The sequence below is a fragment of the Vulpes vulpes genome, chromosome 13 (assembly GCF_048418805.1).
Source record: "Vulpes vulpes isolate BD-2025 chromosome 13, VulVul3, whole genome shotgun sequence".
NCBI lineage: Eukaryota > Metazoa > Chordata > Mammalia > Carnivora > Canidae > Vulpes > Vulpes vulpes.
In genome coordinates, this window is record NC_132792.1 from 15,099,775 (window position 1) to 15,125,775 (window position 26,001).

The 26,001-nt window shown below is 41.6% G+C and overlaps 1 protein-coding gene across 2 annotated transcripts in view; it reads left to right on the forward strand.

Moving 5' to 3' along the window:
- Positions 1-12,026: 12,026 nt before the first annotated feature.
- The window catches only part of ANXA13 (annexin A13), a 50,363-nt gene continuing 36,388 nt past the window's right edge, over positions 12,027-26,001 (forward strand). The window contains exons 1-2 of one of the 2 annotated variants that reach the window (XM_025993511.2): positions 12,027-12,114; positions 13,318-13,440. In XM_025993511.2, the coding sequence (XP_025849296.2) occupies positions 12,100-12,114; positions 13,318-13,440 (138 nt within the window). In that variant the 5' untranslated portion in view covers positions 12,027-12,099. The remainder of the gene's footprint in view (positions 12,115-13,317; positions 13,441-26,001) is intronic. The other variant, XM_072733973.1, reaches the window with a different exon arrangement.

Sequence of the window (26,001 nt, forward strand, 5' to 3'; positions counted from 1 at the left end):
TGTAGCTTTAACAAAAACTTTATGTATGAGTCAGAGTTCTCCAAATAAACAGAACTCATAAAAGATATACATAACACTAATATAGAGTTATTTATTTATTTATTTAGTGTATTAATTGGTTCACACAGTTGTGAAAGCCAAGATGTCCCACAATCTACCCTCTACAAGCTGGAAACTCGGGAAAGCCAGTGGTGTAATTCAGTCCAAATCCAAGGGCCTGAGAATCAGGATCGACACTGGCCAAAGGCAGGAGAAGGTGGACATCTCATTCAAGAAGAGAGAGTAGAAATTTGTCCTTAAAAAAAAAAAAAGAAATTTGTCCTTCTTTTTCCCCTTCCTGTTCTACACCCAACAGATTGGGTGATGCCCTCTCACATCAATGAGGGCAGATCTTTGCTCAAGTCTACTGAATCAAACACTAATCTCCTCCAGAAAAACCCTTGTAGACACACCCACAAGTAATGTTTTGCTAGCCATCTGGGCATCCCCTTAGTCTACTCAAGTTGACACATCAAATTAATCAGCACACTGTGAGATTTCTCTTCATGTCTTTTGCCCATTTCATGATTGGATTGTTTGTTTCTTTGGTGTTGAGTTTAATAACATGCACATGAGAAAATGCTCTGCATCACTTGCCATCAGGGAAATACAAATCAAAACCACGATGAGATACCACCTCACACCAGTGAGAATGGGGAACATTAACAAGGCAGGAAACCACAAATGTTGGAGAGGATGCGGAGAAAAGGGAACCCTCTTACACTGTTGGTGGGAATGTGAACTGGTGCAGCCACTCTGGAAAACTGTGTGGAGGTTCCTCAAAGAGTTAAAAATAGACCTGCCCTACAACCCAGCAATTGCACTGTTGGGGATTTACCCCAAAGATTCAGATGCATTGAAACGTCGGGACACCTGCACCCCGATGTTTCTATCAGCAATGGCCACAATAGCCAAACTGTGGAAGGAGCCTCGGTGTCCATCGAAAGATGAATGGATAAAGAAGATGTGGTCTATGTATACAATGGAATATTCCTCAGCCATTAGAAACGACAAATACCCACCATTTGCTTCAACGTGGATGGAACTGGAGGGTATTATGCTGAGTGAAATAAGTCAGTCGGAGAAGGACAAACAGTGTATGTTCTCATTCATTTGGGGAATATAAATAATAGTGAAAGGGAATATAAGGGAAGGGAAAAGAAATGTTGGGAAATATCAGGAAGGGAGACAGAACATAAAGACTCCTAACTCGGGGAAACGAACTAGGGGTGGTGGAAGGGGGGGAGGGCGGGTGTTGGAGGGGAATGGGTGACGGGCACTGAGGTGGACACTTGACGGGATCAGCACTGGGTGTTTTTCTGTATGTTGGTAAATTGAACACCAATAAAAATTAATTAAAAAATTAATTAATTAATTAATTAATTAATTATTGATAGGGAAGTTATTTACTTTTAAAATTTTGTTAATTGTTTAAAAAAAACCAAATTAATCAGCACACTTTCCAACCCAAGGTGCACTGACTTCTGGCCTTCCTCTCCATTCCAGTTCCCGTGGGCCTCTCAGGCACCTGAATTCTCTTCAGCTACCATGGTACGATCTCACCTTGGCTGATTGTTGTAGACAAAATTCTACCAAAATATAAAAATCTGCAGTGTATGCAATATCTACAATTAGGCACCTGGGAGTTCACTATTGTCAACATTAAGTGATGTCCACATGCCTATTGTAGCTGATTTTTCTACAAGAAGGTTTTTATGTATCTTTTCAGATAAAAATATTCCTTTTAATAATCTTTATTGTAGCAATTAGTTTTAAACACTAGCCTCAGTAGGGCTCCCTCCAATCCCCCAGAATTCCCCTGATGACACTAAATCAATCACAAATGAACATTATTATGTAGAAAAATATTAGAAAAGATCCATATGGGATTTTTATATTTGTTAGCAGGGGAAAAAATGTCTTTTTTCAATTCTTACCTCTGTTCATTTTGTGCATCTACTTAGCACATAATTATTTTGTCTGTGTGTTCATTTTCTCAGCTAGCTATTAAATAGCTTATGGGTACATAGCACCCAGCTAGATATCTTCAGTCACTGACAATTTAAAAGGTTTCATGTTTTCTAGCCACTTAACATGTACCCCAAAAGTGAAATGCAAAATTTCAACTTGCTCTTCTCATGGAGTTGATAATTATGAGTAGAATGAAAAGGGGGAATTTTAAAAACTAAACTACGGCAAATAAAACAAGTTTCTGTACCTAATTACTAATTACATTCCTTGTAACCCTTGGCTCCCTTGTTACTTTGAGAATTCTATCACTAAAAGTAGTCTTGACGCTCAGAAAGGGTAAGGAAGCCTTAGTTATCCATTAAAAAGTGATGTATTAACCTTTATCACTTCATCCTCTGGCAACTATGCATATTGGTCAGCAGGTGAGCGATTAGCTTCCCGTTCTATTAATTATTTATCCATTATTGCTATGCATGACTTATATTGCAGTTTTCTACAGCCTTTATTTAAAGACAGTTCAGGAATATTCAGGAGGTCTGAAATGCAGGCTGAAAAACGATGTTTTATGGAACTGAAGTACTCTATCTTTTGCCATGTGTATATCATCAAATAAAGCTTATAAAGCTCCTGAGGGGAGCCCACACATGTTGTGATCCTTGAGAGAGCAAAGGGCCTCAGAACAAATAACTTTCAATATGTACCTTTGTAAAAAGTTCAGGTCTTGAAGTCAGCCAGCAAAACAGAGCCAAAAAGGGGGCGGGGGGGGGGGGGGGGGCAAAGAACTCTTAACTTAGATTATCTTAGTCATTGTGTACCCATATAAAATAAAATTTGATTTCTAACAGGGAACAGGCTTTAAGATGCCATAAATGTAACAGGAGTCTGAAAATGTGTAGGTCTTGCCTCTTGCTACTGACACAGCTTTGCCCAGAATCATGAAATGAAAAGTCAGAAATAAAAATATTCTTTTGCACATTGGTTAACATAGGCAATGCTAACAAATTAGCAAATTTTGGGAACAAAAACAATTGTTCCAATTTATTGATATTAATACATTTCAGTAAGAAAGGACTAAATAAATGGTCCTATCTAGAATCTTAGAATCCAAGTAGTCTTAAGATGGATGGGACTTTAACAAGGTACTGTTCTAACCCCCCTCACTTCACAGTTATAAAAACATAAGCCTATAAAGACAAAAGGACTTTCTAGTCATCAGCTTATTAAAGAGAAGCAGGACAGTGCAGAGTGCCTCGTGGGTGAGGTGGCCAAAGAGTAGCCTTGTGAGCAACTACCTCTCTACCTCAACCCAACCAGGCTGACTCTGAGTGTAATCAAATTTTACACAAATTAAATTAAATGTGCTAATCTTTAAAATTTTAATTAAATAAGAATATTTTTCAAATGCTTTATTATTAGTTAATAATTAAAAAATAAAATTATCTGAGAAAAGATTGCTTCTGTTCATGTGATATGCATATTCCTGAAAACCTGTGAGGTTAATTTGTATAAGTAAAATAAATTTTAGACACTTGGCCTGCTTCATATTTCTCTCAGGTGCATTCAGCAGAGTCAACTACTCTCCTTGAAACACTCTCTTGCCTTTCTAGACATCACATTCTTCCAACTTTGCCTTCTCTTCTCTTCTCCTTCCTTCACTGTACTTCCCTCTCTATCCTCACATTCTCCCTTAGTAATCTCAACCTGGCTCCTGACTTACATGTGTGCTATGACTCCAAAGGCATCTCTAACCCAGGCATCATGCATACATACCCAACGGCAGGCTTGACATCTCCATGTGGGTAACTAACACATCTCACACTAACAAGATCCAACCCAAAAGTCCTGCAGCCCCTACTCTCAGATCTCTTCCCACTACCCCAGTGATTGGCACCACCTCCACCCAAGAGCCTGAGCCTCAAATCTGAAGGAGGCATCCCTGATTCTCCTTTGTACTCCATCCACAAGCCAACCTGCCAACGAGTCCTCTTGGCTCTACTTCCAAATCTCTAACCCCCACATCTGCATCCAAGCTGCCTGCCCTTCTCACCTGCTCCACTGTGAAACACTCTTGTTTCTTCTCTTCTGCTCTGTTCCCTGGAATCCATCATAGTCTACACAAGTAGAGTGATCTTTGAAATGCTAATTAAGATCCCGCTGTGCTGTCATCTAAAACTCTTTAGTGATTTCATAGTTCTCTGAAAATGTACTCTGAATCCACTCTCCACCTCTGCAACAGCCCACCCGTGCAAGGCCCAGCTGGATCTATTTCCATCCCCTCCTCACTAGCATTCCACTCTCTGCTACCCTCTAGTCACCATCTTTTGTGTCATTCAAATGTACTAAAGACTTTCCACCTCTGGGCCTCCTTTCTCTTCCTAAACTGCCTCCCCTAGTTCTTCAAATGCTTCGTCTAGGTCCCCCCCACCTCATGCAGACTGCCCCTTCCTGCCCCATCACCATTGGCCTCCCCACTGGCTCACCTTCCTATCACTGTTTATTCCCAACACAACACCACATTCCTGGCAACCTATGTTTGTTTATGTCTTTGTGAACTAGTTTATGTTTCTCCAATAGAAGGTAAGTTCCACCACAGCCCACACTTGTCCTGTCACCACCAATCCCCAGTGTCCACCAGAATACCTGGCACATAGTAGATGCTCAATAAATAAGTAGTGAGTTAAACTGTGCTAATGATTCTCCTTTAAAAGAATCATAATGGGAATAAATGTAAGAATTGCAGGATCACTCCTATGCACATCTTCATTCATCTTTGGATGTAAATCTCAGCTTTCCTACCTTGAATTGCTGAAAGTGAGAGAAACCTGTGTATACACCCACACTTTTCCAGCTAGATTATTTATTTAAGGAAAATTCACATGAACTAAATTTCTGCTCAAGAAAGTTTTATATCCCTTGGAGATTGTCTCCACAAAATCTGGCCTATGACAGACAGCTTTCTAAAGAAATCATTGCTCTTGGCCACTTACCACAAAGACATGTTGTAATTCAGCCATGGTTTCCATGTGACAAGTGCCACACAAGACTCAGATGTATGGAGGCGAAGAGGAGGCAGTCACTGTCCATGGGAGGTCCTGTTCTGGGGTGAAAAGGTGCAAGCAGGGACACAGTAGGGTGGGGGCTGACCTGGGGGAGCCAGCCTGCATGCAGCGATGACACATATCACTTTCTCCGATGAATCTTTTGACTTCTTCGATGATCTTCCTCTTTCTGTTCCCTTTGTCTGCATACATCTCTCAAGACTCTACTATCCCTCTGTGTGGATGGATCCCTCAATAGCTCCATCCCTAACTTCTCAGCCAAGCCCAGCACCTCTTCCTCCCCCTGCCCTCTAAACTCTTCCCTCTGGGGGTCGTCTGGCACCTCAGCATCCACAATTCCTCCTAGAGTAGCTCCTTCATAGACTGCTCCATAGCTGAAGATGGCAGCACCAAATGCCAGCCACTCCCTTGAAACCCTGGGTTCTCTTCCATAGCTTCCTCTTTGCTGCTATTCAAGAATAGCCATTCCCATCTAGGTTAACTTTCCAAGTCTCCTCTACTCACCTTCACTCCTCAACACAGCATACTCTGACCACCCTCTGTTCATTCCCTAAAGACATTCACCACTTCCACTGGCAACTCCTCCATGCTCTTCCCCTATCTGCCCTTCCAATTCTTGCCACTCCATTGTTGCAAAGTAAGGCCTAGGCCCTCGTGAAGCCTCCCTCATTCCCTTGGGCCACTATTTCTTCTTTCTCAAATTCTGTAACATACTAGTTACAGAATGGCCTGTGATAGTCTATATTCATCTATAATAGTCCATAATATATCTAGAATAGTCATTTTATATATCAGTTATATCTTGGATTATAACTGTATTTTTAAATACCTTGTTCCCTGCAAAGAAATACTATGTTCTTGGAGGGCAATCACCCTGTTTTTTTCCCTTCCTTTCTTCTGCTCCATGGTGCTCAGCAGAGGGTTATAACACTCCTTATGTAGCGAATAATACACATCTTAATGAATGAATGTTGAGATCTGAAACTCGACAGTGTAGGTCAGAAGTGGTGGTATATCATCACAGAAGGACAGACAGTGGAGCCCTGTCCATCAACCAGCACTGAAGCAAAACTCCCAGGACTAAGTCCACAGGATGGAGCTGTCAGAAAGAGGATGCTGCTCGGGTAGGTGGGCTGCAGTTGAATGTGTCCATGGCACTGGCCAACACAGGCAGGTTGCCCACAGGATGCACAGATAGTTGGACCAGAAGTGAAAGCTCCAAGGGAAGGGCACTTTGCTCCTCTTTCAATGGCTCTAGTATCAGTTCTCAGTCTCTCAGTGGGTTAAAAATATTCTGGGCTACCATTTCCACCTACTCTTCCCATCCTCAGGATCTCTCTCCCCTTTTTCCTTTCATTCCTTCCTCTTACTTCTCTTATGTTGCTCCTTTTGCCCTCTGCAGTGGACATATCTTGTTTCAGCCAGCCTACTATCCTTTCACCCTTCTTTTGTTAAAAGCACCCCAATTTTCTCTGGGTATCCATTCCTTCCCCCACTCTCAGACCACCCACATGATTTGGTGGGGTTGACTCCTCTTTCAGCTCTAGAGGTGACATGAAATCCAGTCCTCATTACATCCTCCCAGTTATGGTGGCTACTTCAGAGAAATTATGAGTCCCAATTGCCACCAGAGATTCAGATCAGGATGTATATTGGATTTGGAAGAAAAGCAAGCTCTTATTTTCTTTTAGTTTTGGAATTGTGAGGATGAAAATGTGGAACCACTGGCAGCCATCTTGCCTTTGAGAAAGGGGATCCCTTTGAGAAGGGAGAAAGCAGAACTAAGACATGGAGAGAGACCATGGGTTCTGGGGTGATATTTTGAATAGCTAGATCCTGCTATGCCTGAAGCTATCTTTTCCAATTATGTGAAACAACAAACTTTTTGTTTGCTTAAATGATTATGAGTTAGTCACTTATAACCAAAAGAGTCCCAATCTGTCTTCCTAAATCCAAATTGTTCTTCTTAGTATTTTAGGTCTGAAAGTAAATGTAGAGATGAAGTTCACCTTTTACATTTATCTAATAGAAACCCAAGAACTAGAGAGAGTGTGACTCCAATATAAGCATATTCCTAAATTGCAGCAGAGACCAGCCTAAAACACAGATCTTTGCTCTCCCGGTGCTAAGGTTTTTCTGCCACAAAAATGTTATATTAAATCAAAGTGTTTTTTCTTATATGTAGATGTTTGATTTCTCCAACTAAGCATAAGCACCTAACAGGGCAGGGGTAGGAGCTATGTCCTAGATTTTTCATATGCCCTTAGCCTCACGTGGTATCTTGCACATGGCAAATACCCAAGTACCAGTTAACCAATCACTGAGTTAAGAAGACTTTTTGGTATCATGAGATTTTTGTTTTTAATGTTTGCAAGATGATTGTTACTTTTAAGGTTTTTACTATTGAGAAAGTATAGGAGTATAGAAATATAGTTTTTGGCAGCAACTGTAATCATTTCCTGCTGATGTGAATCTTTCTTGTCTTAGTCAAATAAGAACTTTTATTAAGTAGCCATTGTATGCAGACACTGTGGGGATCTGTTAAGCAACAGGCCTGTCCCTGCCCTTGAAAATTTATTAACCTCCATCATCATGTGGCCTTCTCCCTGTGTGCCTGTGTCTTCACATGATATTTTCCTCTTCTTCTATAACACCAGTTATAATGGGTCCAAACCCATCCTAATGACCTCAACTTAACTTGGATACACCAGCCAAGACTCTATTTCCAAATAAAGTTACAGGTACTGAGGATTAGGACCTCACCAGGTCCTTTGGAGGATATAATATAGCCCATAAGAAATGCATAAATGACATTTTTAAGAAGTGTTAGAAACTTAACCATTGGTGGGTGGAACAGAAGGAAAAAACTCTCTTTGGCAAGATTAATCCATGACTTGCTATTGAGACTCATAATGTTAGAAGGAGATTAGAACTCTGGCTGGCATCACTACTTTGAGAACCACAAAAATCCAAGAGATGTAAATAAACAGGCCCAGGGGGCACCTGGGTGGCTCAGTTATCGAGTGCCTGCCTTTGGCTCAGGCCCTGATCCCGGGACCCTGGGATCAAGTCCCCCATCAGGCTCCCTGCAGGGAACCTGCTTATCCCTCTGCCTGTGTCTCTACCTCTCTCTATGTCTCTCATGAATAAATAAATAAAATCTTAAAAAAAAAAAAAAACACAGGCACAGTCTAGGAGAGAAAAATATGAGGTAGCACCTGTAGTCATTTAGAATCACTAAATATTTAAGATAATAATAACAAAAAACCCTCTCCTCACTGTTCTGCACCCTCTCTCCCCCAAAACGTCAGTCTACTACTCTTCTTTCTCAGGCAGGTCCTCTCCTCTCCCTCAACCATGAATAGCCTCCCAGAAATGACCTAGAGTCACAGGAATTCCACTTCCTTTCTCCTGCTGCTATTGCTTGCAATTATTCTAGCCACCTTCTTATGGACCCATCCAGCTGGGGAAGCAGAAAGGAGTAGTTGACACTGGAAACAGCTCTGTTCCAGTCAGATCCAAACTTGACGATGTTAAAAAAAAAAAAAAAAGCAAACTTGACCATGTGCAAAGTGAAATTACTAAGAGGTGGCTATAGCAGTGGTGATCTAGAAAAATAAAAAGGTATGTCAACTTCCCCCTCGGCTCCTCAGCTTTCTATCTCATCTCCCTGGAGCCATAAATTATATCTCTTCTGTATGTATTTCCTGTGAGCCTTTGAACAGAATTTATCTCAACTTTGATCATAGCACATCAAATTGCCCTGTTCCTCCTGAACTTTGAGCTTCAACAGCTCAAGAGGGTGGGAGAGGAAGAGAGAGAGGAAAGTAACTGATCAAACCTTCTAGGAAGGGTTAGTGACACAAAGGGTGGTTTCAAACCAGCACAGATGTGGAGTAGGAGAACTTGGCCCTGAGAAGCCTGGGGCGGAGAGAAGGAGGCAGAGACTTATAGAACCCAAATCAGCCAACATCATAGGGAATGGCCAAAGTATCAGTTGTTATTTTACATCTTCTTGTCATTCCCCACCCCTATTCTACTGCAAATTTCTGGAGGAGAGTTTTGGAAGAGTTCACCTCCTACTCCCATCCTCCCACCTGAGAAACAATAGATTTCAGCCCCTTTGATCATTGTTCTCTTCCTCCAGTTAACAAAGCTCTTTCCAATCTCTAAGTCTCTGCACAAACTAAGGGCATCTGATCTGGAACACTTTATTTTTTCAAATGATGGGCTCCTTCTCATCCTTTAGTTCATAGTTTAAATGTTATCTCCTTGAAGAATTTTACCACTGCTTAAAGAAAATTACGCACACTCACACACACACACATTCACCTCTATCATAGCATCCTGCTGGTTTTCTTCATAAGTTGCAACAACAATTTATAACAGTTTGTTCCTCGTACACTTGACTACATTCTAGAAAGAGAACATTTGAATCTATCTTATTCACTTTTATAGTCCTAGCAATTAGCACATCCAAGGCACTCAACAGATAAAGGTTAAAGAAATAAAGAACGAATACATATGATCAGAATTTAATAAATCCATGAGAATTTTGAATACTGTGTTACATGGGAATTAGCATAAAATAAAGATGGAATCTTGGACCAGATGAGGAAAGATGAATTATTTAATAACTATCTGGGATCTATAAAATAACCAAAATTAAAGCTGAATCCATTCCTTCCTTATTCTACATGCAATCAATTCCAAATGGATCAAAGAGATATGTCTTAAAAAATAAAGCCATTATGGGGTACCTGGATTGGCTCAGTCAGTTACCTTCCAACTCTTGTTCTCAGCTTCTTGATCTCAGGCTCATGAGTTCAAGCCCTGCGATGGGCTCCATGTTGGGCATAGAGCTTACTTAAAAATAAAAATTAAAAAATATATAAATAAAAAAGAAGCCATTAAAAACCTTGATAAGGTATAAGAAGTCTTAATCATCTTAATGTAGAGATATTTTTTAAGCAAGCCAATGAATCCATAAAAACTAATACTTTCTGCACTCACATATATGTGCTCAAAATACACTCAAACAGAAACAAAAGACAAACAACAAATTGGTGGGAAATAATTGTTACATTTGGCAAAGGCCTAGATCTTATTATAAAGTGTTGCTACAAATAAACAGTGAAGAGGCTAAGAACTCAAAATAAAAATAAAGGACATAAGCAGACCACAGAAAAATTCATGCAAATGACCTTCAAGGGGTATGATACATAATTTAAGAATATCAAAAGAAAGGAATATAAATCAAACACTGAGGTAACAATTTTTCATCTTTGAAATTGGCAGAAATGAAAAACCCTCATAATATATAATGTAGCCAATATATAGAAAAAATGAGCCCTGGCATATGATTGTAGGGGGATACATATTCTACCTTTTGAAAGTCAGGCTCAAAAATAAGTAAAGAAAGAAAGAAAGAAATTGGAAAAGAAATTTAGGCTCATGGATCGGCTGGACTTTGAGTAGTTCAACATTTTGATGTCTGCGCAGAGGACAACTGGGAAAGATCTATCAGGATTTTTTTTTTAAAGATTTTATTTATTTATTTGAGAGAGAGAGAGAGCAGGGGGAGGGGCAGAGGGAGAGAGAGAAGCTCTACTGAGCACAGAGCCCAACGTGGTGCTTGAACCCTGGGTGCTGGGATCATGACCTGAGCTGAAGACCTGAGCCAAAGGCAGACACTTAACCAACTGAGCCACCCAGGTGCCCCATCAGAATTTTAAATGTACACATTCTTTGGCCAACAATTACATCCTAAGATTTTATTCTACAGATAAACATTCACATACAGGCAAAGATGTAGAAATGAAGATAGTCATACAAAAGGCAAAAAAAAAAAAAAAAAGAAACCCTAAATAATCTTGAATAGTGGACTGATGACATACGTTTTGGCTAATATTCATAGGAGACCACTAGAAAAGAAATGTACCAGTGTCATATATCTCTTTAATATATGAAGCATAAAAGGTATAGAAAAAAGTATTGTGGGGCACCTGGGTGACTCAGTCTGTTGAGCATCTGCCTTCAGCTCAGGTCATGATCTCAGGGTCATGGGATTGAGCCATACATTGGGCTTCCTGCTCAGTGGAGAGCCTGCTTCTCCCTCTCTCTGCCACTGCCCATGCTTGTGCTCACTCTTTCTCTCTGTCTCTCAAATAAATATTTTTTTTAAAAAAAATAACATATTGTACAAACCCATTTGTTGACAATAAAATGAAACAAAACAAAAAACACAGGCCAGAGAAAGAAAGAAAGAAAGAAAGAAAGAAAGAAAGAAAGAAAGAAAGAAAGTAACAGAGTAAGGAAGGGAGAAAGAAAGAAAGAAAGAAAGAAAGAAAGAAAGAAAGAAAGACAAAGAGATAGGTAAATGGAGGGATAGGCAGACATGGCTATGTATGCAAACCATCCAGAAACCACTAGGAAAGGGCCTGGGAAGTCAGGAGGCTTATTTTTCATCATACCCTTTCACACTATTAGGGGGAAAAATTACCATCTGTACATATTACCTTTTCAGTTCAAAAACTAGCTGGATTATAAAGATGATGTTGGCATAAGTCAATGTCACTCTCCAAAGGATTCTGTGCAATAATAATAGTGATGTTAGTAAAACAGTAAGATTTTTTCAGCCTTGTTTGGTTAATGCTTTTATTATCACAATGTATAAGATTTTAAGTAAATGCCCCAAATAAAAAAATAAATGGACTCTTTCAATAATCTGGAAGTAAGACAGGTTTAGTAGAGAATAAGCTATTCACTTAAAAAAGCCTATACTTGACGTGTTAATAAATATTTTACTTTGGAAAGATGGCCTAGAAATACAGCTTGGGAAGGCTAAGCTCATTTGTAGCTATCACCACTCCCTACCCATCCCATCCCCAACAATGTATTCAAATTCAATACCAAAAGTTACTTATTAAACTCAAGAGATATTACACCCTGGGAAAACTATTATAAACTTGGCCTGTAGGAGAACTGATCTCCTAATGAAATACAGAACAACTGTCTTAGAAAAACGAAAATGGGCAATCGTCATGTAAGTATTTATTAGCTTTGGGAGTCAAAGTTTTCATTTCAGTTAGCATGTGGAGAAATTTAAATTATGAAATCATGATTTTATATTTTATCATTGTGATTACTACGTATTGTTGGTTTTCACAACAGCATACCATGCTTTTAAAATGCACTTGGAATATACTTTTTCTCCATTAGTAAAAAATCTCTTAGGAGGGAAGTATTTAAGACAAACAAGTAAATAGTGCCCAGCACAGAGCAAATGGTTAATATGTATTTGTGGATTGTATGATTAAAGGTGTTACTTGTGGCGAAGTTGCACAAAACCTTGCAGACTCAGACTCGCAGACTATGCCCATCAGAGTTTTGTGGGGAAGACAGGTTCATGTTGCAAATATACATAGACTAAGGTAAAAGTATTCCTACAAGGCTATATAATCTGGGCTGAAAGGTAAAAATATTCTAGTATTCTTTATAAGCAGCATCAAACAGTCAGATGTTTGCAGATATCCAGGGAATGGACTTGATGTTTGGGGCTTATTTGTTGTTGTTGTTTTCCTGAAATGTCTAGGCCCATGTGAATACTGTGTCTATAAATTATTAACGAATCAAAACTAACTAAAATACTACCATTTGGAATCAACAATGTGCAAGGCAGGTCAGAGTTAAATCTTGATTTTTTTTTTTTTACATTGAAAAATACATATCTAAAGCTGTTGCAATAAGCATTGTAGTAAGGTCTTGCTCTACGTACTATAGCTTCCCACGGCAACAATGATTTATTCTAAGTAAGTTAGGAACAAAGAGAATAAAACTCCAAAATTTTCTGTAAACTATAACTTTGATTATGAGATTTTTTTCCTTTGCTGTAAGTTAAACTTTCCCTTAGTGTTTGTAAGCCTACAAATAACGTCTTCAGGGAGGTGTCATATTTAAAATCTTCTGTAGGTAACATTTTTTCTTTATCTTTTTCTTTTCTTTTCTTTTCTTTTCTTTTTTCTTTTCTTTTTTTTTTTTTTTTTTTTTTGCTAGCCAAGATTAGGAGCCTTCCATTCATTATATCTTTTGGAGATACTAAAGCCTACTTTGAAGGTACTTCTGATAGCTAAAGAGGGCCCCTGCCATAGCAGTTTAGGAAGATGTTTCCATCTTTGTGTCATCCCCATGGGGCAACTGGCTTGTGAGTGGTCTAGCATTTTTATGTATTTCTTTTTTGAATCCTCAGAGCCAGTCTTACTCCCTCTCAGAAGGCAGTCAACAGTTGCCCAAAGGGGACATCCAACCCTCAGCAGCCGTGCAGCCTCTCAGCCACCCATCAGGGAGTGGAGAGCCAGAGGCCCAACAGCCTGTAAGCACTCAATTTTCCCTCCAAATCATAGGTATGACTGGGCTCTCTCAGGGGCCCAGTATTGCTCACCAATGACGTGTCATATGGGACCCTCCACAATCCTCCAGCCTGAAAAATGTCATCAATAGGTGTTACTTCCAGGCAGGGAAATCTTCCCTTGGAAAATATTTGTTACAACGTTTGCAGCTAAAGTAAAAAGGTAATGGAGGGGCTCAGCTTCCATGCCCAATAGTGTCCCCTTCCTTATGCCCCTACAGTGGAGGGCATGTTACCACAGTATGACCACTGTGACATTTTAGAAAATGTAAATGGGAATTTAACATGGCACAAGGAATGAATATGTTCTAAGATTGTGTTTCTGAATAAGTAAATGCAAAACCTTCAAGGACAGAAAATCGTCCTGCTAGTGACTTAAATCATTTGCCTTAGAAGACAGCTTGAGTATGTACAAACTTCAAATAACAATGTTTCCAGTTCTGGAGCAACTGCAAAACCAAAACAAATATAGAAAACTAGATACTAGTAAAATACAAGATCAGAATGTGCAAGCAGATGCATGTAATGGATAGAGTATAATAGACAATGTTATTTTGCTGAGATAAAATGGCCACAGTCAGTGTAAAAAAAAAAAAAAAAAAAAAGGTCCTGATTGCTATAATGTGGTTTCTTTTGTGTTGCAGCATGTTTAAAATATAACCTGGTGTGTGACTTCTTAGTTCTCCTATAACGTTTCTCTATCTAAAACTGAGACACTTTTGTTTGTAGGACTCCCTATAAAATAATCAGGACTTCTCTTGGCTAAAATGCATGATTTTTGTACTAAACCTTCCTCCGTTCTCTGTTCTTTTATCACTGGCCTGCAAACAATTAAAATATGGCTGTTTGGTGTATATACAATCATAAAGAGAAACGCAAATGCAGGTGTTGAAGTAGTGTGCCAGGACTTGGTCATCCTAATGATTCAATGCACTTTTTATTCATGTTTAAGTAATTAAGTTTTAAGTTTATGTATTTAGTAAATACATATTTTAAAAGTCCACCAGGAAAGTTACGAATTCCCTAAAATAAGTCCATAGACTGAGATCCGCAGACAACTGCTTGACAAACAATACTCCAATGCCAGTAGGATATTGGCCAGGAAATTACATTTTCCTAGGAACTGTGATATAGAGGCCTTCCTAGCCAATTCTGAAAACTGAAAATTACTTTTTTACTTTGTGCTTTCCTCCAATCCTTTTGCCATCATTAATGATTTCTTTCAACTGAAGACATGGTAATTGTGACTAACCTATTTGGAGCAGAAATAACCAAGATAGAGGGTGACTATCACTTGGTAAATCACACAATGTTCAGAGTTTGCTTAGCCTAGAGGATGTGTCCTTGTGCTCAATGAGCTTTGTGCAGCCACAGAAAAATAAGATCCACAGGAAAATCTGCTTAGGTTTAGTGAGATGACTCTTCCTATTCTCTTGTGCGGGTTGTTTTCAGGAGAATCACTCTCTAGAGGAAAATATAGAATTGAGATCAATAGTGAAATCCCTTCACCACTAGAGTATGGCTGTAGGGTACGGGCAGAGAAATAGGGAGGGGGGCAAGACTTAGGGGAGCTGTGGACAAATGTGGAAATAATCACAAACTCAGGAGGATTTATGATTTCTGGAAAAGTCTTTTCAAGGCCAATGAATAGACACTAGGAATGATCTGCCTGTTCCTCAAAGTGTGGTCTCTGGATTAGTAGCTGCATCTACATTACCTGGGTGTTTGTTAGAAATGCAGAGTCCCAGGCCCATGAAGACCTCCTGAAGCAGATCTGCATTTTGACAAGATCTCCAAGCGATTCTTATATGCAGTACAGTCTGCGAAGCACTAAAATAGGAAACAAGTTCACACATTTGGCTGCACATTGGCATCACCTGCGGAGTTGTAAAAACCACTGAAGCCTGAGCCCCACCACCAGCGAGTCTGAATCAACGGGTCTGGTGATCTGCTGGGCACTGGGATTTGCAAATCCCTCCTGGGTGGTGCTAAACGTGCAGCTGAGTTTGAGAAACGCTGAACTGGAGCATAACACAATTCTTCCGAGAACAGATCGGCATACCGCCGATGATAGCAGGTGTCATTTTAAGTGCCCATAAGCGAAAACCAACTTGTCAATGTTAGAACACCTGCTCAGCGATCTGCCACGACGTTTGTGAACATGCCACATTTATGACTTGCTTGTGCCAATATTTAGCCAACATCAATATTGTCTAAAATGGAAAACAGTTCAGGACTTGTAACAGGGCAACAGGCAAGCTCAGATGCAGGTGGATTAGGAACACCCAGGAGCCACACAGCAGGTGGGACTCAGTCCAGATGCCTCAGAAAAGAAGGTAGGTTCTGGAGGCAAGGAAAAATGTGTCTGGGAATGTGGGATAAAGTAAGTATGGTTTTCACCAAGAGAGTGCCTTGAAGTGTGATTCCAGACCCCAAAGAAGAATTAGTGAGAGAAACCAAGCAGAAACCAGCCCAGACCCTGCAGGTCTCCTATCAGGAAATCTTTTATCCCAGAAAATTTGTTCTTCGGAACACCACCATGACTCATTGGAGGAAACACAAAGGGCCCCTCTGATATCAAACCATGACAGGCAGTAAAACATACGTTCTTCATTTAAAAACAAGCCTCCCGCTCAAAGCTGGCTGCATTCTAGACCCCATCACACAGCCTTGGCTTTGGAGAGGGGTTTCTTGTCTACAGTAGATAAAAAGCAGTCATTTTTAAAGAGGTGCAAAATAGGTTGCCAAGGACAAATACACTGGCAGAAGGAAGAATGTGGGAACCGAGAAACTGACACAAGAGCTTTAAAGCGGAGGGAGCCTGGGGCCACATGATGTAGGGGATGGAAGCTGGTACTTGCTCGCTCTGCTGCACAGCAGCAAGAACCAAGACTCCCAGGGATGGGGGGCATGGCTGGAGGTCTCAAGGCAGCCTCCTGAAAGGATGCTGATGATCACTGACATGTCTCAAGTGCTTGCTAGACCCTGAGCTGCTGCGGGGGCACGGGCTGTGCACATGAAGTGTGCAGCCTGTCACTCCACCAAGCACCCTGCGTACATGTGTCCTTCAGTCCTCACACAATTCTGTGAGGAAGGTAGTATTATTTTCCCCTTGGAAAAGTGGGGAAAGTGAAGCAAGGAGAGATGAGGTAATTTGTCTAGTGAGAGGTGAAGCACAGCTTGGGATTTAGGTAGAAGTTCTTCACACACTGCCTTGGGCTCACATTATACCAATTAAAAGCTAACTAACTGGGATTTCTAAAATGATTGAACTGGATCATCACCTTCTCTTTATCCCCATTCTTGAGCTTCCTTCTTCTCTCCTAACCCCCTATCTGGATTTGATGCTCTTCCTTAGTGCTTCCATGCTACCCTGCACTACTCTCCTTCCATGTGATTTTTAGAACGATCTGTTCACACATCTCCCCCACACTGGACTGATGGCCCACTGGGGGTGGGACTATATCTTTTTCATCTTTGTACCTGCATGACTGACACAAAACCTGGCACATAGCAAATGCTTGATCAAAGTTTGATGAATTCATCAATTCATTACCATTTATAAATCAGCCTTACTCAAACCAATGTTTTGCTCACATGCAGTCCAAATCCCTATGACCAGGAACAGCCCCAGACCAATGTGTGAGTAAGGTCCCTGTATCTGTATTTTAAAAAAAAACCCAAGTGATTCTAACATACCCAAAGTTGAGAACCATGTCAGGTTCTCCTACTAATGTCAGGTGTTCCTCTAGTGTAGGAAAGTGCCCAAATGCAGTCTGCAGACCATCATCAGGACACCCTAGGATCTTGTTAGGAATGCAAATCACCAGGCCCCACTCCACATCTACAGAATCAGAAATTCTGGGGCTAGGACCCTGCAACTACAGCTGAACAAGTCCTCCAGGTGATTCTGAGGTTCACTCAACTGTGAGAATCCAGTGTTGAAGCAAAAGCCTCTCATGGAAGTAGCCTGGAGCTCTGGCACAGCTTTGGCTTACAAAGCGCTCCCATCACTCAGGCTGCAGAGATGCCCGGATGATGGTCTTTAAAGCCTGCTTAGTCTGACACCCTCCTCCGGGACCAGGCACACCAAATGCAGCCCAGGGAGCTACCCCATTCTGCTCCGCCCACCTGAACCGGGGCTGCACTCTCCTACCACTCATCTTAGCACTACACAGAGAAGAGGCAGCTCAAGAGCCCCTCCACCAGTGGAGGAAGGAAGCCACTCTTCATCCTTCCCATCAGTTCAACATATTCTTTTAAAGAAACTCCTACAAGTCAGGTACTGGCTCTATAGATAAAAAGAGGAATAAAAGACCATAGTCCATGCCCTTAAAATTGCTCACAGTCTAGCAAGGGAGGCAAACAAATAGCTAAAACGAGGTGTGATGGATGCATTAATAGAAACATGTCCAAAACTTGGACAGAAGAGGAACTGATTCTGGGTGGGAGGAGAGAGTAGAAGAGGCTCCTAACATGGAGAAGGGCATTCTTTATAGTGCTGGAGTACATGCACAGAGGCACAAGAAGGGTAGTGCTGCCGGAAGTACAGCTCTCACGCTCCCACCCCGGACAAAGCACTTAATCCATTAAGCATCACCTGCCTGTGCAGCTGCTAGCCCCTCCCCCTGGGCTGGGAGCTTCTGCAAGGCAGACACTGCCTCTTACTCAGGGCTCTATCTCTGGGGCTTGACACGTAACAGGTGTGCCATACATATTTTTGATAGAAAGATCCCTGAACAGGAGGCCAAGGCACAGATGCACAGGGGTGAGACCCAAAGGCCCTTGTTTGCTATGCAAAGTGTATTAGTATCCTAGGGCTAATATGCAAAGTATTACAAACTGGGTGGATTTTCTTAAAGATTTTATTTATTTATTTGAGAGAGAGAGAACAAGCAAGAGAGAGCATGAGCAGGGGGAGAGGGAGAGGGACAAGCAGACACCCCTCTGAGTGGAGAGCCCAATGTGGAGCTCCATCCCAGAACACTGGGATCATGACCTGAGCTGAAAGCAGACGCTTAACCAACTGAACCACCCAGGCATTCCACAAACAGGGTGGCTTAAGACAATGAAAATATATTCTCTCCAAGTTCTGGAGTATAAGGATTTGAAATCAAGGTGTTAGCAAGGCTACTGTTCCCTCTGAAGGCTGTGGGGAAGAATTCTTTCTTGTCTCTGGTGGCCTTAGGCGTTGCATTTCTTGGCTTGGCACAGAAGCAGCTCAGTCTCTCTGCCTCCCTCTTCACATGGCCTTCTCCTCTGTGGGTATTTCTGTTTCTCTTCTTCTTCTTAAAAGGACCCCAGCCAGTGGGTTTAGGATCCATTCTAAATCCAGGATGATCTCATCCATGATCCTGTACTAATTACATCAACAAAGATTCTATTTCCAAGTAAGGTCACATTCTGAGGTTCCAAGTAGACAAGAATCTGGGGGATACTATTCAACCTACTATAACAAAGAAATTGGGTTTTATTGCTTCAGGCCAGTAGTGGTTTCTAAACTTTGCTCATCAGATTCCTTTGGAAGGCTTGTTTAAAACAGAGAGCTGGCCCCTATCCCCAGAGTGTCTGATTCAGTAGATACTTTAGAGTGGGGCCCGAGAATTTGCATTTCCCACAAGTTACCTGGTGATGCTGATGCTGCTGGTCCAGGGACCACACTTTGAGAACCAGCATCTTAGGCAACAGGCCCTAACTGATCTCAGACAAGGCAAGGACAGGTCAGAGCAGTACTTTGGATGGACCATGTTGGAAGCCAGTAAAAAAAAGTTTTGGAGAGAAACATGACCAAAGGCAAATTAAAACAATTGGGAGGCAGTGGCCCTGGAGAAAGATGATGAACCCCTGCTCCCAACTAAAACAGTGGCAATGGGACTGGAGAGAGGACAGATTGGAAGGTCAAAGAGATGTAACTCGATGACTAACTTGCCAGGTATGTGAGGGACAAGGAGGACTTAGAGAGTGAGTCCCAGGTACCTGGCTTGTGTACTCAGATGAACGGGGGTGCCTCCTGGGGATGAGGGAAAGTGGAGGTTCATGCTGTGTGAGGATGAGTTTGGTTTTGGGACATGTTGAATTTGAGATACCTGTGACACCTGGGTGTAATGCTTAGCAGGTAGCTGGCTGTGAGACTCAAGAGAGACGTCTGGGCTCGAGGTAGTTTGGAGTATGAATTCATAGTTGTTTTGTTTATCTTGTTTTCTTTCTTTCTTTTTTTTTTTTTTTTTTGTTTATCTTGTTTTCAAGTCAATATGTGTTTGATTACAAGTAGCAGACTACAGAACCAAGAGTGGCTTAAATGACCTTGACATTTCATTAGTAGCCCTCACACGCAGTCTGAAAGGAGGGGACTTCAGGGGTGGGGTCATCATGAAGGACTCATGCCATGTCTGCCTTTCCCTGCCACCCCTGACGTGCTGGCAACAACTCCCCTCATAGGTACAAGATAATGGCCTGTGTTTAAGTTCGTGATCTCACATGATAGGATCACAAGTAAGAAGGAAGGAGATAGAGGAAAAAAGTGCCTTTCTTTTTATGTACCACTCCCCTATCAATGAGAAAATCTTTTATGGAAGCCCCAAGCAGGCATCCCGTTCTGGCTCAGTGGCCAGAGTTGGTCAAAAGCCCATCCCTAGACCAATCACTGACCAAGGGGGAGAGGAGAGCCATGAATCATGGTTCATCCCTGGGGCTGGGGAAATCATCTTGTCAGCTAGCACGCTCTCTCTCAATCTCGTTCTCTCACTCTCTCTTTCTTTCTGTATGTTGGCCTCATTCTCTCCCGCTGAAAATGAACTTTTTCTTTTTCCCAGTGGTGTGGGAGGCAAAAGTTGTCGGTGAGAAGGAGGCATGGCCTCAGATAGTTCAGATACCACAGAGAGTTCCACATAGCTCCAGATTAACAACACCAATGAAAAGAGTTTCTTTTGCTAAGGACCCATAATATGTCAGGGAAAAATTCTGATTGGCTTGGGTCAAGTACCTACTCCTTGGATGTCGCTGCAGTGGAGGTTGGCCTTACCAGTCCTTGGGGTTCGGGGATATTGCTTTCTTAGAACTATTATTTTTATTAATATTACTACTGCTCCTGCAGCTACTATTGGATGGACTGAAATAGAGAATGAAGACTCAAAGATTGGGTAGAAAGATAGTCAAATAATTCACCCTTCCTGGAATGGGGATTTGGAGCGTTGCAGTGGGAAGATTAAAAATGTTTAAAAGAATTTTAAAGAAATGATTAATAGGGTTGGATCCAATGCATATTTAAGCTCTTACCAGGGGGAAAGAATGGCATCCATTGTTTTGATTCTGATGGAGACAGAAATTTGCTCAAAGCAAATTTAGCTATTTCACCTTGTTTCCTTTCTAGCAAATCAAAACTTGTTCACATACTGTTGGTTATGTCCTCTACACAGCACCATTCAATGCCATAATGCCCCAGCTCAGCCCCCAGCATTTTCTCTTTTCAATTCTGTCTATCCACTTATCATTGACTCTTGAGGATCCCAGAGTACACTTGCTTCTTTTTTTTCCTGCAAGCAATGAATCCCAAGTTTATACTCTCATTGAATTGGCAGAAAAACAGCCTTTGGCAACAGAAGAAGGAAATGGATAATTCTTTTCTAATGAGAAAAGTGCTTCATTTTTCATAACTTCTTGAAGGCATGATTCTTTTCACGGTTGAGGAATGGCTATCACCTCCCCATGACCACCTTCTCCTCCAAGTTCACTTTCGTTGATGCAATACAGCAGTAATTGGATATCTGGAGGTTTAACACTCTTCAGAGGTTTCTGACTCCCCAAACAATCTGTGGACAACCTCAAGGCAGTCACTTTCCCTAGGACACAATCTTGTTTCCAGACAGCGCATGTAATTCTACCTCTAGGAGAAACTCCGAGTTGTCCAGCCCAACATAGTACTCGAGGGCCCCCAAGAATGAATCAGCCCAGGCTGCCGGGTGCAGACTCTGCAGGTTGAGGCCATGATGCCTACAGTTGTGATGCAGACAAAGAAGCAGAGAGTGAGAACAGGCTTCTCACTTTGGACCAACTTTAACTCAGATTCTACTCCTAGTTACCTTGTCCCAGTACTCATCTTTCAGATTTGTCATTGGAATTTCTTTGAAAAAAAATTAAGGGAAGAAAGACATCATGGTCCGCTTCTAATCCTCCCTTTTATGTAACTACAGTAATTCATTCTCTGTCACTGGGGACCTTTCCTGAGTCAGGTCCTATGTGCCATTTGTACCAGCATCCCAGCCTTCTCAACACCTTTTAAAGAAATATGTTTATGGAATTATTACAACCATCCATAGACCTTCATCATGTTAGATTATGGCATGATTGATACTAGAATCAGATAATTCTTTGTTGTGAGGGGCTGTTCTGTGCCTTGTAGGATGTTTAGCAGAATCCCTCATGTCTATAACTAGATTCCAGTAGCACTCCCCTATAATGACTACAAAAAAATGTCTCTAGACATTGCCAAATAACCCCAGAGAAGCATAATTGCTCCTAGTTGGTAGGAAATGACTTTATGAGCCACAGACCCTAGCAAAAGCAAGGCTATAGGGCAGGAGATGGTCGCCTTCATCTGACTGAATTTCTATCAACAACCGTGTGTTCCTATCCCTCTGGCCTAGAGAGTCCCTCACATGATTGCCCTTCTTATCATAGAATAGAGCCAACTCATCTCCAAGATTGACCTTTGGTCCTCTTGATAGTGACAACAGCAGCTTAGAGGCAGCAGTTTCCCTCAAAAGGCTGTTAGCCCATTAGTAATTTCTGGTGGCCACAATGAAAAGGGCTTCCCTACAGAAATACCCAGTACTGAAGCTGTTGAGCTGCTGGTTTTCCTGTCCAGATGAGCAGTGCTCAGCCGGAAAGTCACTAATTAAAACAATCATGAGTCTATTTGCTCATCTCTCCCCTATTTGGGTATAGCCTCCAAAAGGACAGCTCCATTTAGTCTTCCTATAGCAGAGTTCAGTGCATAGTGGGTCAGTCACATGGTTTGTACTTCTGATCATATTGTCAGTATCTTCAGAAATGATAGTGCCTACCATCTTAGGGCACTAGATCTGGTCCCAACCCTGGAGTCACCTTTGATGGGTAACTATCACACCAACTTAAGGTGTAACACAGAGGGCATAGCCTGAGAAAGTTTCTTTTTCTGGGAAATGATCTGACTATATCAATCTTCATCAAAAGCTGTTCTCAAAATGCCAACATATAAATAATCCCAAATTTAGTAGAAGAAGGGTCATTTTTTTAATCGAAAAAAATTTCACTTACTATTTTAAGAACACACGGGCAGCATATATATGTAAGTCATATCAAGATCTGATTCAAGTGAATGTTTTTCCTATTTTCAGCCCTTTCTTTTGCCAAATGATGCAAATATTCCTACCCATTTAAAGTGATGGAAATATGACCATCATTCTTGGTCCCAAGAGGTTTACAGTCTAGGGAGGGAGATAAACTAATGAATAAGTGTAGAGGGACACTACACTTCTTAGAGGGACAAGTGGCGTTCAGCCACCCGAGATTGAGCAATAACAGGTCTGTGATGCCCTTAGATGTCCGGGGCTGCACGCGCGCTACACTGACTGGCTCAGCGTGTGCCTACCCTACGCCGGCAGGCGCGGGTAACCCGTTGAACCCCATTCGTGATGGGGATCGGGGATTGCAATTATTCCCCATGAACGAGGAATTCCCAGTAAGTGCGGGTCATAAGCTTGCGTTGATTAAGTCCCTGCCCTTTGTACACACCGCCCGTCGCTACTATCGATTGGATGGTTTAGTGAGGCCCTCGGATCGGGCCTCACCTTAAGGAGATCTGATAGAAATCTCTAGAATGGAGTAAAAGCACAAAGGAGAAACTGGTGTGCTAGAAAATGTCTCACCAGATCTTGATGGGGGGTGGAGGACAAAACCCCAATTTGCACCGTGTGCCCATTTCCACAGCATAAATATGAAATCACAACTGATTTCAAGTTACTAACATGAACATAGAGTTCATGGAAGAAATGCACATGAGTGGCTCTTGGAAGCTTGCAAAGTCAGCTACAGCTTGGGTGGCCAATCATCCTGGTTTGCTCAGGATGTTTTAGCACTGAAAATCTCGCATCCTAGGAAACCCGCAATCTTGGGCAATCAAACCGTTGGCCACCTTGGGCCCCATGCCCAATTGGCAGAAAGTTTTCCGTCTTTCCCAAGAGGGTCAGGAATGGTTCCAGAGAGGAGATGAGGCTTCAGCAAATTCCCTCAGGTATATATATTCTCCACTGTTGTCAGTGGACTCAATGGTGGGCAACCAGGTATTTAAGAAATGGATGAGCATGAGGCCAGTGCTGTCAATCTCCCAACCCTTAGGCCCTCTGAAGATTCCGGAAGTTACGGAGAGGAATTTGCTTGCAGTTAACCCGCCTTCTTCGTCCCCCACTGAACACTGATGGAACCTTCCTAATAAGACAAATCTAGATTTTGTCAAGTAGGGAGAAATGAGATTTTACCTATGAAAATGTTTGGCAGTTTATCAGGCCGGAAAGCAGTTACCTACAAGAATAAACATATTGGAAACCTTGGTCATCCTGCTGGCCCCCTGCTTTTCAGCCTTCAAACTGTCTCTAAGGCCCCATACCTAGGATCCCTCTGCTACTCAGAGGGCAAGATGTTTTAGTAAAGAGGGAACCAGAAGGTTTGGGGTGAAATGGAGAAAGAAAAGGAGGAGGAGGAGATGGAGGAGGAAGTGTCCTGACAGCCTGTTAGAGAAAGGCAGAAAAGCCAATTTCTCCCCTGCCAGCTCTGGATCATCATAATGAAATCTCCCTGCCCAGAAGTCTCCCATTATCTTTTTATATGGCTTTGTTGAGATAAAATTGACATATAACACTCTGTAAGTACAAGATGTACAATGTGTTGATATGATACGCTTGCATATTGCAAAGTGATTGCCACCATAATCTCAGCTAATACCAGCATTAGGCATAATTACCATTTCTCTTTTGTGGTGAGAACATTTAAGATCTCCTCTCTTAGCAACTTTCAAGTATACAATATAGTATCATTAACTCTAATCACGTCAGATCCCCAGAACTCATTCATCTTATAACTGGAAGTTTGTATCCTTTGATCAACACCTCCCTTTTCTCCCCACCCCCATTCTAGTCTCTGTGCCATTAAGTTTGGCTTTTTTTTTTTTTTTAGATTCCACCTGTAAATGATATCTATCATACAATATTTATCTTTCTCTATTTGCTTATTTTCCTTGGCGTTATGCCCTCAAAGTCCATCCATGTTCTTGCAAATGACTAATTTCCTCCTTCCTTTTTTTTTTTTTTTTTTTTTGAGAGGGAGAGAGGAGAGAGAGAATCTGAAGCAGGTTGCACACCCAGCATGAAGCCTGATGCAGGGCTCAATCTCACAACCCTGAGATCATGACCTGAGCCAAATTCAGGAGTCAGATGCTTAACAGATGAGCCACCCAGGCGCCCTGACAGTATTTCCTTGTTTCTCGTGGCTAAGTAATATTTCATTTTGTGTCAGTGTGTGTGTGTGTGTGTGTATGTGTGTGTGTCTGAACACTCAGGTTGTTTCCCTATATAGGTTATTGTGAATAATGCCATAACGAATCACTTTGACTTATTCTCCTACTGTTAGTTTACAGGTGAGAAGCAGAAAACATGATTCCATTTGACTCAAAAGGATACTGAGAGCAGAAGTGACAGCAATGCCTTTCCTGCCCCTACCCTGTGCCCACAGGGAGAGGCTGTCCATTTTGCCTTGCAAATAGTGGCAATTGGCCTTCATTTGCATTTGACTTCCTACTGTCTCATCATCAAGGACACTTCTTGATCTCACACTCTGCAAGGGACCCGTGGCTTCCCTGGTCTGCAGATAAATCACAGGTCTCAGCTGCTATTGCTGTAAAATACTAGCATTCTCAGAGCCGGACTGAGATCATCTACCATTAAATCAAAAAATAATACTTTGAAAGGGACAAAAAAAATTTGGTTAATGAGAAGTCAATGGTAGAGTTTCTCGATCCAGACCATGTAGATTTGAATTCCATCACTTCGTAGCTTTGTGACTGCACACAATTTATTAACCTTTCTGTCTCTTGGTTTTCTCAACTTATCTCATAGGGTTCTTGGTGAGGATTGAATGAGTGTTGTATGTGAATTATTTGGCCCAGTGCCTGGCACAAAGGAAGTGGCTTATATTCTGTCCTCATGCAATTTTTAGGGTTAATCCCTTAAATTTCTCTTCAACTCTCAGCCCTGCTTACTACTTCTCAGTAAGTAAAAAATGGTTTCTGATTTAGGACAAAATTATGTAATCAGATATTTTAAAAGTGCCGCACAAAGCAACCTGTCAGGGGGCTTGTTCGACACTCAATAGGAAGCAGGTCAGGCAGCCCTGGTGGCTCAGTGATTTAGCGCCTGCCTTCAGCCCAGGGCATGATCCTGGAGACCTGGGATCGAGTCCCATGTCGGGCTCCCTGCATGGAGCCTGCTTCTCCCT